This window comes from Cheilinus undulatus, linkage group 6 (assembly GCF_018320785.1).
Source record: "Cheilinus undulatus linkage group 6, ASM1832078v1, whole genome shotgun sequence".
Lineage (NCBI taxonomy): Eukaryota > Metazoa > Chordata > Actinopteri > Labriformes > Labridae > Cheilinus > Cheilinus undulatus.
In genome coordinates, this window is record NC_054870.1 from 50,151,281 (window position 1) to 50,165,989 (window position 14,709).

General features: G+C 40.9%; 1 protein-coding gene across 1 annotated transcript in view; it reads right to left on the minus strand.

Annotated features, from left to right (window-relative positions):
- Positions 1-14,709, minus strand: part of LOC121510839 (SLX4 interacting protein) — a 113,140-nt gene that overhangs the window by 9,891 nt on the left and 88,540 nt on the right. Inside the window, exons 7-9 of the mRNA XM_041789109.1 lie at positions 3,708-3,814; positions 3,510-3,620; positions 316-985 (exon numbers count right to left, since the gene is read on the minus strand). Coding sequence (XP_041645043.1) covers positions 331-985; positions 3,510-3,620; positions 3,708-3,814 — 873 coding nt within the window. The 3' untranslated portion in view covers positions 316-330. The remainder of the gene's footprint in view (positions 1-315; positions 986-3,509; positions 3,621-3,707; positions 3,815-14,709) is intronic.

A 14,709-nucleotide genomic window follows, 5' to 3' on the forward strand; every position in this document is an offset into this window, starting at 1 on the left:
CTTTCATTTGCGAGCCTCTCTTGACCACCACTACTTATGGGTGGAGGCCGAGTCTGCTTCAACTATTTGACAAAGCGTAACACAAATGCTCACATATCATTTGCCATAAAGCGTTTGACGTTTGATGTGTGTGTGTGTGTTTGTGGGTGCTCTGCATGCACAGCACATGTGAAAAGAATAGATGCTGCAGTAAAATGTGACACATGAACAAATGCATGTCATGTGAGGAGATCTGCGGTACATGCATCTGGAGTAAACATGTAGCCTGACACAATATCATCTCTATCTCTGTGGCGTCAGGCATCTTTACTGTACCGCGTCTCTCCCCCCTCAGGACCTCTTCTGTCGTCGTAATCTGGAGGTTCTGGGCACATTTTCGCTCCCCTCCTCTCCGAGTGTGGATCTGGAACTAATAGAGGAGCCTGAGGATGCAGGCTTGACAGATAGGCCCCTCAGACTTGCGGGCAGCCTGTTTTGGTTTGTCTGTGCCGTGTTATTGCTTGTGAGGGGGAGCCTCTGGGCCCGTTTCCCTGGAGTAAGCAGCTCTACTTCCAGTGTGGTTTTGCTGCACTCTGAGACTGGGAAAGCCTTGGACTCTGCCTCGGCTTCGGCTGGAGGAAGGGGCTGCAGAGGAAGGAGGTCATGCTTGGATGTTTGTGTGGAGCCCTCATTGGAGTGGGTCTGCGTCGTGCCTGGAGGTCTTCCAAGGCACGTCCTCTTGGCCCTTTGCGGCTGAAGGTCTTCCCCCGCATCACTTGGCTTGCTCCTCTTACTCTTGCTTGTCTCCTGACTGATTTCATGTTGGCAGGAAACTATAGAGGCCCCACGTGGGTCGATTATGTCTGGAGCACCGTTCTCAGCTGGCTGGGTCAGGGCCTGAATTCGAGTTGTCACAATTGGAGCTACAGCTTCATCTAAGGCTCTGGGGAACGGCTCCTTGTGGTCTGCTGCCGTCTCTTTAGAGCTGGACTCCGCCTCTTCTGGGCTGGAATGAATGAATGATAGAATGTTTTTATTTCAGTTACATTCATGTTTACAAAACAAGCATCAAACAAGATCATTTCACATAAAGTCTGACAATCAGTAACTAAAAAAGGAATAGGCTGAAGGCAGTGGCTTTTTTTTAGGGATGGACGATATTGTTGAATATCAGAATTGGCAGACATGACAGTTTTTACCAATATTCACAGCTGACACTGTGAATAGACTGTTTCAAATCTCTATTGCATGACATATATCTGGGAAGCCTCCCATAAAAAGTGTTTGGGAAGGAACAAGACAAAATAAGGAGCCAGGTATGCACAGCTCCGGTAGGTAACAAGAGCTTGGCAGGCAGTCGTGGTTCACGAATGATGGAGCTTGTTGGTGGGTAAAACTCATGCAGAGGCTGATCTGCAGAGTTCAAACACATCATATCTGCCAAGAAAGGCTTTCAGTGTGGCTCTTTGCTCCTCTTTCAATAAAGAAATGCTGTCCAGTTTTGATTAAAAAACCTGCACCTTAAGCTCAATCTGAGGTCATCCCTTCACCGGCGGCAGTCATTGCTTCAAGCGTGCAATAAATTTAAAACCTCCCGTTAGTATTGCAAACTCATGCAGAAGCAGGTCAGAAGGAGAGCTAAAACCTCTAACCTTGCAGAGCAGATGGATTTATCAGTCTCCAATTATGTCATCATCAGGCAAATCCATCTTGCAAAGCTCCAACCAAAATCATTTATTTCAAACCAGATGTTTCGAAACAATCAGAGCCATTTTAAGAGGATAAGCAGCAGCTACAGGCGGGGTTTAGATGTACTGAAAGTCGGTAGCAATGGCTGCCACTAGTACAATGATTAGCTCGGAAGTAGCTCTAGTAAAGCAGCAGTTTCCATGACAGAAAAGATGTTTTTGCTTTTCTACCATCCTGCTTTGGCATGAGTCTGCGATACTTATGAGGGGAAGAGATTAGTTGTAGTGTGAGTAGGTGTAGACACTGGCTGCTGTTGGAGTGATTCGCAAAGATGTAGCTACAGAGGCAGCTTGTTAGAACAGGACAACATTTCTTATTTAAGAACAAGAGCAAAGAGCCACACTGAAAGCTTTTCATGATGGAAAAGAGGTTTTCACTTTACTCTCGGTCTGCTTTGGCATGGGTTTGCCATCATTAGGGATAGCGTTTGTTGGTGTATCCAATGGCTGCTGTAGTGGTAGCGATTAGCTCAGATGTAGTTGTAGTATAGAAGCAGTTTAATCAGAACTGGATCATATTTCTTTCTTAAAACAAGAGCAAAGAGCCACAACAAAAGTTTAACTCGGCAGAGAAGATGTTTTTTGGAAGTCTTCCGACTGGCTTTGCCATGAATTGTATTCACAGGGATCTCTGCCATTCTCAAACTAGCAGCATTAGCTTGTGTAGAGCTGATGCTGCAAATGTTTACTACCTCTTTTGTCTTGTTGCTCTGATTGGCCTGTAATGAATGTGACAGGATGTTTGTCCAATCATCTTCCAGTATTTTTTCTGAAAATCCCTCCCTTCCCGAACACTTCTATTGGAAGTTTCCCAGATGAATGTAAAATATATGCATGCATTGGATATATGAAACAGTCTATCTGGCATGTTAGAGAAAAAAAAAACATCTAGTCTGTCAAGAAAAGTTTTGAGTGCTGCTCTTTGCTCATCTTTTGATAAATAAATGTGGTCCAGCTCTGATAAAACTGCCACTACACTATAGCAACATCAGAGCTTATCACCGGCTTACTACCAGCTTTAGGTACAACTAAAGCCCACCTGCAGTGTTCTCCTAAAGTGACGCCTGGTCTGGTCCATCCTCAGGCTGGGCACAGTTTTCAGAAGATTGACATATTGAAAATAAAAGGTATGTCTATATTGGTATCAGCCAAAATGAGATTGGAAATATCGGCATATTGGATATCAGCAACAACCCAGTGCCGTTCATCCCTGCATGCTGTATCATCCAAAGAAAAATCCTGATGATAGGCTATACTATGAAAAACAAACGCATGCTGCTTTAAAGTAGAAATCTTTTTCTGTCATTTAGTTTTAATTCACATAGTAGACTTTTATTATATACATTTTAAAGTCTTTTTTAACCTCAACAGAGTTTCATAATTTCAGTTCATTATAAAGCCCATTCTTGTATATTTCTTACATAGGTAATAAACTGTAGAGAAGACATTTCTTTTCTTAAAATAAATGCAAAATTGAGACAATCTAATGATTTCAGTGGGGAAGGTACTGATATTAAGTAAGAAGAAAATAAAGCGGTAGGTCTAAATAAGTTTAGACTCTTTCTTTTTCATGTAAACTGAGATGCTTATTAAATGTTGGCAGATGAAAGTCACTGTGCTTTTTCCTTTTCTTGTCCTGTTTTTATTTTCTTTGTCTGTTTTTATGCTGTCATTTTCCTCATCCCTAAAAGTGACACACATCTGTGTTTATCATTCGTTGTCACTTTAAGGTATCACAAGTGAACAGAACATATTTTAACACACCTACGGCTGAATTCTGACCTTCCAGTTTGAGGTTCCTCTCTCTGGTTTCTGGGACCGACTCCCTGGTCAATCAGCTGCTTCCCTGTGCTGGAACTCTGGAGTTCTCGCTGGACGCTGGCTTGTTTGGCTCTGAAAAAGGAAAGAGGATATGAACAGATACTTGAACGTCCTCTCTGACTGACGGGGTTGGAAAGTTCTGAGTTAGATCATACTTACATCTTCTGAAGCACAGTCTTCTTTGTTTTTGTGGAACTGTTTAAAAGCTCTTGGGTTTCTCCCGCTCTGGAAAAATACTCTGATCTGCTTTGTTCCTTCAGCTCAGTCTACAGAAGACAAACAAAATCCCTTTGAACAACAGAGTGTTATTCCTGGCACTGCCTAGAAAGGTTTGATTTGTCCTGATAATAAAAAAAATCACAAAATTTACCCGACTGCTCCAAAAATGACACTAGAATAGATTTAATTATAAGACAAAATAATCAAACAGGACTAAAGAATGTTCACACAAATTCATCCCCTTCAGACCCAAAAAGTGTTTGGAACTGTGTTTTTCAAAAAACACGATATATAAAATACATCATTTTACTCAAACACAGTCTGCAAATCCCAGATGGATCCAAATCAAAACAATAACAAAAGGTTAGGGATGTACAATATTATCAGCATATGTTATACAGTAGTCTGACGCCAAAGTCAGAAAAATAAAAATAAAAAATTATTCCATAAATCTACAATACAAGCTCAGAGACAGGACATGTTGCAAAGCACAGATCTGAGGGAGGCCACAGTGGCCTCCATAATTCTCAAATGGAAGAATTTTGGACCAAACAAGACTCCTCCAGGAGCTGGTTGACTGAGCAATCAGGGAAGAAGGGCCTTAGCAAGAGAGGTGACCAAGAACTTGATAGTCACTCTGGCTGAGCTCCAGAGATCCTGTGTTGAGATGGGACAAAGTTCCAGAAGGACAACCATCACCGCAGCCCCCCACAATCTGGACTTGATGGCAGAGTGGCTGGACGGAAGACTCTCCCTGGTGAAAAACACAACAGCTCACTTGGAGTTTGCATAAAACTGAATGAGAAGGCCACTCTGCCGTAAGCCTATAGCTGTGGAAGGCTGCAGTGATGGTTGTCCTTCTGGAACTCTGTCCCATCTCTGGATCTCAGTCAGAGAAACCATCGGGTCATTCATCGGCACTAGGGATGGGGATCGAAAGCTGGGTCCATTAGGATCCTATTCTGTGTTTTCGAAATACCTGAAAATCAATAACGTTTTGGCTTATCAATACTGCTCTCTCACAGGCTCTGTGACGTAACATCATTTTAAGATACAACTGGTGCAAAAACATACATCAGTTCTTACAAGGGGAACATAAACTAAAAACACATCAATATTGTGCATCACATTAGACCAGAGTGCGGTACCTTCAACTGTCGACTCTGCCTGCTAGTCACATACAAACATATCTGCCTTCGCTGGGATTAACATGCTCTCATATCCCTCACTAAAGCTGCTTCAGAACAGTTTTCTTCTTCAGCTGCTCAGACAAATCCTGAAAAGTGCTCCACAACTTTGAGCAAGTCCTGCTTGTCAAAAGTATTAATCCAGTGTAGAAACCCGCGGTGGAATCGACAGGATTAAAGTTAATAAGCGGACTAAACATGGAAAATATGATGCGTTCAGGTAACCTCAGTAAATTAGACAACTGTATTCCATAAATTACGATGTGTTCAAATGTCACATAAAAATGGGAAATTTTAGTTTTGGACGAGAAACCTTAAAAAATACAGATGTGAATATGAAGAATGTGTTGATATTTGAGGGATATAAAATATATGTTACAGACTGAATTATAGCTTTTAACTAAAGCACTACTCAGCTAAGACCACTCGGGTGTAAATACTTGTCTCCATTTTGTTTTTCTATAGAAAAGTATTGATAGTAGGATAAGGATAAGGACTCCGATCGATAAAAATTTACCATCCCCATCCCTAATCGGGCCCTTAGTATAAGGGTATTATATGGTAAAAGTTGTACTGGAGTTGGCATAATTACTGGTTTCCTACCAATCTATAATGCACAGCACTGGAGAGTTGCTTCTGTCATTGGCAGTTTTTATGTCATGTTTTGTTACCAGACAAATTTGAAGGACAGTGCATATTTCCTCTCTACACGCCCAAAATATGCCTGGACTTGAACCACTGCCTTTTTCGTTTTTCTTACCCAGGGACTTTTGAGCCAAAGTCGTGCAGCTCATGTCAGGCAAGCTGCGCAGAAGTATGCATGAAATGAGATATTTGACTTTTGTTTCGGTCCACTCGCAGACGCAGAGAGTTTAAGAACTTAAAGTAACACAAGACACAAGCTAATCATTTAATTGGTAACATTAAGTGGGCAGTAATGCCCTGCATTAAAGCATTACAGGTAAATGTAATCTGATTACTGTACAGCCTGTATGCTTCACCGTGTTACCAGAAACAGTGGTTATATAACAGCGTCACCTCATTATCTGAATTATGATTTCTCACCAAAGAATGCTTTTACTGTGTTTTTATAGACAGTAACTCCCCAGCTGGCACAGAGAATTAGTCCCCCACTTAATGCTGTCAAAAGCAACCACCTCAAAGGCTGCAGAAAATAATCACCGGCTTGTCATAGTGTGACGTCTGTTGCTCAGTCTCTGCTGTTTGAGGTTTGGAGTGAAGCTCGCAGCCCGGGGCAGAATTACTAAACGGTGAAACCATGTTGACAAGTTAAAACAGCGATTAAAGAGGGATCATTAGGGAGACGACAGAGTGAGCTGAGGAAAAATACAACTGAGACATTTTAATGTAAAAATGGAGGAAAAGCAGAAGCAGTAGATATGAACAAACAAAAGAAACGTCATTGTCGGTGGACTCTATATTCATTAGTTACCTTTTAAATTTCATCGAGTATCCTCTAAAGTTCCAATCATTCCTCCTTGTGCCACTACACTCTTGAGCATTGGTAAAAGTACACTCAAAGTTGGATAGAAGGGTTGAAAGTTCAGTTTACCCACATACTGAGGAAAACCTCTGAGGCAGAACAAGGAACAGGCTAAAGATTGGATCTCACCAACATGTGCCCTCAACAGGCCACTAATGAAGGTTAATAACAGGTCTTTTCCTTGGCTGACCTCAAACAGACTCTGGATTTATGAGAGAGCGAGAGACCCTGCTGGTAAATTGAGCAGAAAGTAAAGGTTGAGAGCCTGTCAATTTATCCCAAATGAATGGTATCAAAAAACATGGAGAGAGAAAATCTGTGGTTCCTCTGGTGTGGAGATTAAACTTTGATACGCAGCATACAGGTGAAGAGATTTATTACCTGAGTTACAAGCTTTAAACAAACAGGAGAGCACAGAGAACTAGTAGAAACACACTCCGAATGCTGCTTCGCTGTCCAAGTCGAGAAGAAAAACGTCAATTAAATGATGATCTAATGGCCATGGGCAGCATGGGTGTTCAGAGCGCACTTAAAGAGACTCAACACTGGTAGGTGGAAATATTGCTTGCTCATCATTCAAAAAGAGAAACCAGAAGACTTGAAACTCAGGATTAAGGCTGAAAGATTTGTGAAAATAAGCTAATTGCGAACACCCCCCAAATATTGCGATTACGATTTAATATGCGATTATGTTTAGGTTCCTCATCTTCGATAAATACAAGCAACACATTTCTATATTACAACCATCATAATATCATATAGAATACACAAGGGTAGAACAATTTAAAACAAACAGCTGATTAGGGTCTTTTGGCTCATATTGCAAATTTGATATGAATTGCTAAATTGAAGCGATGATCAGTTTTTATGTTAAACAAGTAAAAGTAAAAATATTCTAAAAAAACTTGAATGTTTGCATGAAAGAATATCTCCTGCAAAAAGTATTACACTGGTATTTCGACACATTTCAAGTTTAAGAAATATTGCAACTTTTACGATGCATAAGTTGCAGCAGGCCATATTACAATTTAATCTAATTTGCAATTATTTTCCCAGCCGTAGGCAGGATATACAAACTACTCACTTAGAGCAGAAGCTCATTTTGCCATTTTGATTTACTTAAAGAGGGGGTATTATACTTTTCAGATTTTTTATACATAAATATAAAGTCACAGTGTTGGGTGTCCATACCTCATGTATGCAAATTTTCAAACTGCAAGATAAACGTATGTGGCAGAAATCTTGAAATAAGAGTGTTAACTGATGAAAACGGTTCGCTGGGAATCTCTCCAAGATCTTCCCGAGACGAGATTTCGATGGAGCGAACTGATGAGGTCATCGCAATAGGATCTCCTGACTGGTTCGTCCGTACTGCCGGCAAAGTGGAACAGACCGCCCCACAAGGCCTTTTAGCCATTTAGCCATTTGGTAACACAGTAATTAAACACTTACCAAACAGATACGTCCTGCTCTATCCTTCGCTGCTGCTGGTTTTCTTTCCCCTCTCTCTCCAAACTATCAGGGTCAGACTCCGGGTCTAACACGTACGGACGTATATCAAAATTTGCCATATTTTACTCAGTCGGACCGGTTCATTCAAAGTTTAGAAGTACCTAAACATAGCCATATTGGAGAGGGCGGGCGCAAAACATTGAGTCCTGCCGCTGACCAGCCTCCAGAAAATCCGCCAATAAGAGAAAAAGCAGGTCCGTGTGTGTCCGTAAAGAGACAGCAGTGAAAAACGAAGTGTTTCAGACAGAGGTTAAAAAAAAGGGTTTTTCAGGGTGCCAGTGTGAGAAACATGAGAAACAGGGCCTGCGCCCCTGACGACTAAGCTAAACTCCGTAAAGAACTGCATAACGTTAACCATGGCGACTGCAGACATGTCAGTACACGATTTTTGTCGTTTTTTGAAAAGGTAACACTGCTGTTCTCATTTCTTCTTTTATCGAAGAAATGTCGTCAAGGTCTGATAAAACTTACGCTTTAGCAGAATCCACGCTAATGTCTTCCGCCATAATTGCAACGGCCCCTTCTAGCTGCTTGCATACATCACGACTCTGCCGCACCCAAAAGTGCTGCCCCCTCGACGCTGATTGGTCCTGTCACTTTCTAACCGGGCCATAGCGGTTCAGATTGGAGCCTTGGAAGATGGACTTGCCAGTAAAAAACACGGAAACAGGCAAATCCATCTGCTTTGCAAGGTTATGGTGTTAAGGGTTGCTAGCATCTATATTAGTTATAGTGCATGCTAATGTCAGGATGCTATCAAGTTGTTTTGCAGATGTGATGCTAACAATGTTCTCCAACTTTAGCAGAGCTAATCGAGGACAGCAGAGGCTGGTGGGAGTAAAGGTTTGCACACCAAATAAACCACATGAAAAATCAACCGCATGAAATGCTAATAATATTTTGACGTGCCTGTCTATTCGCATCAGGAATAATGGGATAAATTATGCGTGCTGCAAGTGTGCAGTGCTGTTTGCACTATTCTCCAACTATGTTGGTCACTTCCTGTGGTAGGGGTAGCCTATTACAAAGGTTAAAGTGGTGACTTTCAGTTTGCTCCATCCTTGCCCATAAGGCACTTCTATTTGCCACAGGTGTCCAGTGTGGGGTGGCAATCTTTTTAAGTGCAGAAATTAACCTGCACTGTCAATGATTCAAATCCTAAAAATCGTATATCTATCTAAGTAAAAGGAAAAATCTAATCTTCACTTCAATGAAAGTGCAGGAATTACATAAACTCTGAAGTGTTAAATTAAACACAATGGGAGTTGAATTAACACTGATGATATTTACTGGAAATATTCTGAAATATCACAATTAAATTGGGATAACAATAAATGAAAATGTGTTGATCACTGAAGTAAGAACAATTAAAAACTGAGGCAATCGTGCCCTAATCTTCCTCACAATCACACCATGGTTGTTGCAACACTTCACTCATGAGCGCAAAGGAAGTCGGCGGATCACAAAAGTCAATTGCTCTTTACAGACTAGTTCTGCAACAGTGCCTTGACCTACTTCTGTCATTGCTACAACTTCATTCACCATGTTGCATCAGAAACAGAGTAATACTGATGTCCCAGTGTGTGGTTTCACAACGCATTAAAGTGTTCGAGATTAACAGCTATAATAGAGATGCTGATTGTGAAAATTAGGGCCAAAAACAATGTCTAAAGGAACAATTTAGCCGATCACTGATACTGATTTTTTCTCTTATGTTTGACGAATGAAAAAGATCAAAGTTTGTTATCCGGGTACTAATCCTGAAACATCAGCCTACAAATTGCAAAGCAGCAAGGGGCTGATGTAGCTACTCCAGGCAACCAATCACATACCTGAAGGGGAAGGACATGCCTCCCAGGTAAGAAAGAATAAAGATGCTTGTCAGCTGATCACAGAGAAGGTGAATCAACTTGGATGTTACCCTCAAATTCCACATAGTCTGTCTGTGCAGAGATCTGCATGCAGAGGAGCAGATCACTCCCTTTCTAGTCATTCATTGCCATTCCACAGCAGGTGCCCTGATGTGTCCTCAGCACATCCCAGAGGCACTACTCTGCTCTGCTCCACCCCAGTCAGCAGATGGACGCAAATAGAACCAAGAGCAAGCAATGCATCTGGTAATTTTTTTTTAATTTTTCTGTGAGACCAAAGATCTGCTCCACTGCCATTTTATTTGATTTGATTTTTTTCTTTTTAAGTTTTTTTTTTTTTACAAAGATAGCAAAAGTGGCATAATAATAATAATAATAGTAATAATAATAGTAATAATAATAATAATAATAATAGTAGTAATAATAATAATAATAGTAATTATTATTATAGTAATCATTATACGGTCCCTGTCTGAATTTGATTGTATGAGCCAGCTGTTGATTTGTCTGCTTGTTTATTTGTAGTCTTTTAAAATCTAAAACTCGATAAACTGCTGCAATACTATAATCCTTTAAATCAGGAGTGTCAAACTCAGTTACAGCAGGGGCCAGATTCTGGATTTAGGTCTAACCTGAGGGCCTAACAGGGTCAGCATTTAACCATGACTATCAACCTCATTTTCACCAGTAATAAAATATGAAAAAAACAGCACTGATGACAAATCATTTAGAGATTCAAAAAAGTACAAAAGATAAGTTTAAAGGCAAAATTTTTAAACGAATTAGTTCAAATGATCAGAACACGATACTAAAAATACAACAATAATGTTTTTAAAGAGCAAATATAAGAGGGGAAAGTTGAAATCATAAGTTTCAAAGATCAAAATATGACTTAAAATTTTAAATTGTTAGTTTTATAGGTCAAAATACGTGATTAATAAGGCAAAATTAGGAGTTGAAAATGTCAAAATATGAGCTAGAATTCAAAATGATGACTTAAAAAGTTAAAAATATGACTTGCATTTAAAATTGGGAGCCTAAAAGGTCAAAATATGATATAAAAATAAAAAATTATCAATTGAAAATGTCAAAATATGAGAAAAAAAGTGAAATCATGAATTTAAAAGTGAAATATGGGATTAAAAAGCCAGAGTAAGGAGTTGAAAAGGTCAAAATATGACTCAAAATCTAAAATTGGGAATCTAAAAGAGAAAAATGTGACATATAAAGTCCAAATTAAAAGTTGAAAAGGTAAAAGTATGAAATGAAAAGTCAAAATCATAAGTTTGAGTTGTAATCTTGAGATGCAAAATTGAAAATATGAAATAAAAACAAATTAATTTCTTTCCTGACATTCTTCACTTTTTATGAAATCTTTCTTATTCTTTACTTTTCCAGGTTTTTTACACTGGAGGAAACCTGCAGACCTCATACTGGTGGGCCAGTTATAACACAAATATGATATGATCTTGCGGGCCGGATATAATTGATCCACGGGCCGGATTTGGACCCGGGCCTTGAGTTTGACAATCCTGCTTTACATTGTTAAAAAAGTGGTAACAAAAGTAGCAATAATAAATTGTAATAAAGACAAAAAAACAACCCAAAAATTAAAAAAAAAGAAAAAGGACAATGAAATAAGAGATAACTTACTAAATAGATGAGTCTAAAAAAAGAAAAACTAAGAAGCAGGTAGCTTCATAGTTTAAATCAAAGAGACACAAACAAACAAACAAAAACAAATGAAAAATATAAATAATAATAATAAATAGAGGCCTTTAATCTCAAAGTTAACTCCGATTCATAAGTAAATACTGAGATAATTCTCTAGCTAGTCAAACTTATAACATGCTCATGGTGTAAGGTGAAAGGTCATAAATACACATAAATATTGAGGTCCATTCTATGGTGGACAGGAAATGTTTTTACTAAGTGTCATAAGGATCCATCAAATCGTTTTAAAATTATTCTAATCTAGACCAAGACAGTAAATGAACCGACATTTGATCCGTGTCATGTAGAATCACTACTGCAGTGGGAAAATACAACCAGGCAGAAGTTAAATCTTGGAAAATTTGAGGTTGCAGCCACAATGTTTATTTAAAATCTGCCGTTTTCAGATCGTTACTTTTCCATAAACTGTTTGGTGAAGTGATCAATGTGAACTCTTAGACGGGGAAAACCAATGCGGTAAGTTTGGCATCCATTGGTTCCTGTGAGCACAAATAAAAAAATCATTAACGTCCTCTCCCACTTCGTTCCTCATGGTAACAATGACACATTTGACCTGACACCCAAGAGAGAAGTAGTTATTGTCCAATGCTGCAGATACAAGCCGGGGCAAAGCTTGAGATCTTACACTGGTTTGTGGTGTGGACGGAATAATGAGGCCAGACAGAGGGAGGGGAGGGGATCGATTCAGGAGGCCGGGCGACAAGGAAGTAGGCGGAGATGACGAAGGCAAGAGACAAGATAGAAGAGAAAGAGAGAGCGTAAAGGGGGGAGAACAACAAAAGAAGAGGCAACCCCCCCAGAGTAATGTCGCTTGACCTCCATAGTGTCTCCAACATGCCCACAATCACAAGAATCCTCACACAGGATGTCGTCCACAGGCTGCCCTTTGTGCACAGATGGAGTCATGCTAGCATGTGGGCAGAGGTGCAGACTTTATGCTCTCTTATGTCCACAGTTACAGCTAGCCTTGGGTTTGGATTTGGTGACACATAAAAATCTGCATTTGCCCACACACTCACACACCCACCCCAACGACAACAATTCTGAGAAAGATGTGGGTGCTGTCATTTGCATGGTAGTGCCTTGATATGTATTCTCCTCTGTTTGATATGAATAAATGCTGTTTGAAAATGAACTTGAAAGGAAAATCAACAGGGAGCCGATGGGAGGTTCTCTGGGAAAGTTTAGTGCCTTTCTGTTCCTGTCGGCAAGACTTCAAAAGAGAAGAGGAGGAAGGAGGGAGAGAAAGAAGAGACTAATGGAGAGGAAAAAACATAAAGAGAGGATGAGGGGGATATACTTAGAGGAAAGATGGAAAGAGAGGGAGAGTTGGGCATGAATTATCATCTCTAGGGGTCCAGGAGTGGGATATTCTCTTAAAATTAATGAGAGAAGAAGGTAGGGGGATTAAAATAGATGCAGTGTTTATCCCAGTGCTTAATATATAAGGCAACAACCATTACAACAGGTAGCCTTCCCCTGAACTGGGTCTCTATGTGAGAACCAACAGTGGCATCTACTGTTTCAGTACTTTTTTCCCAACAAAACTACAATTTTCCGGAATCTGCTGGATAACGGTGGGTTGCTCCCACCGAGTGTCTTTGCCCAAAGGGAAAGAGTTCAAGTACCTCAGGGTCTTGTTCACGAGTTAGGGTAAAAGGGACGTACCGAGGGAGCTGAGCCAGAGGCAAAACTCTCAATTTACCACTCAATCTTCGTCCCAACCCTCACCTATGGTCATGAACTCTGGGAAATGACCAAAAGAATAGGATCACTGGTTCGAGCGACCAATCTTTTAATTGCCCATCAGGATTCCTTAGGAGATTGGCTGGGCTCAGCCTTAGAGATAGGGTAAAGGGGGCCTGGACATCCAGAGGGGTCTCGAAGTAGAGCCACTGCTCCTTTATGTCGAAAGGGTCCAGTTGAAGTGATTTGGGCATCTGTTTAGGTTGCCTCCTGGTCGCCTCCCTGTGGAGGTTTTTCCGGGCATGTCCAACTGGAAGGAGACCCCAGGGTAGACCCAGTACTCGCTGGAGGGATTATATATCCCATCTGGCCTGGGAAGACCTCGGAATCCCCAAGGAGGAGCTGGAAAATATTGCTGGGGTGAGAGATTTCTGGGTCAACTTGCTTAGCCACTGCCACCACGACCCGACCCTGGATAAGCAGAAGAAAATAGATGGATGGATGGAACTACACTTGCCAGCTTTTGGCCAGTATCACATGCAGTAAGGTCAGATATGAGAGCATATGCAGGTTTGCTCTGGCTTCCTGACGGCCACTGTCCAGGCTTGCACCAGATCCATGCCCCATTTCTCCAGGTATCTTCTTAGCTGCCCCCTCCATGGCTCATGCAGCTGCCCCTGGTGTCTGGACCAGCCCATCATGAGGACCCAGTATGTGGTGAGCTGGATCAGGCCTGGAAAAAAGCAGCTACCATTCCTGTATCAATGCAGCTGACCTTTCCCATCCCCGTTCTCCTGAGCATGTCAGCATTAAGCATAAGTCTTGCCAGTGATACCCAAAAACACACCAAAGCGAAGTTGTCACAAAGGAGTCGAGCACCTCTGGCCATCAGTCAACGTACAGGCCTCACAAGAGTATAGCAAGTCCAGGAGGACCAAGGGCTGAGACTCTTTTGTACACATGCTCAGATACTGGGAATGCCACACTGTCTTGTTCAGCAAACCAGTCGCCCCATGCGCAAGTCAAATCTCAGCCTTCCAGTCAGTGAACATGCAGTTGCTCGACAGATACAGATGTTAACAGATATTGGTGAAGCATGGCAATACTGCAGGTTCAAGCGGTTATAAGCAGTCCCTGCTCTGTTCTGTCACAGTCAACTCCTGTGGCCTGTTTAATCTACCGGTTGGCAAATAAAAGTATTAAGTCCATTTATCGTCTCATTAAAATGTCGACGTCAGTGTTAGTGTCTGTCGCAGACAGACAGGACAGAAGAGGAGAGAAAAGACAATATCTTCATTGAGCCCTGACCTAAAGGCTTTTTTCACCCTGGGAAAAAATGCTGCATGCTGTCTGATTAATGCTCGTAAAATACACAGCATGGGCTAGAGAGTCCTGTTAATAGTTACCACAATGAATAAGGCAAAAAAAAATTAGCAAATCAATTTAAA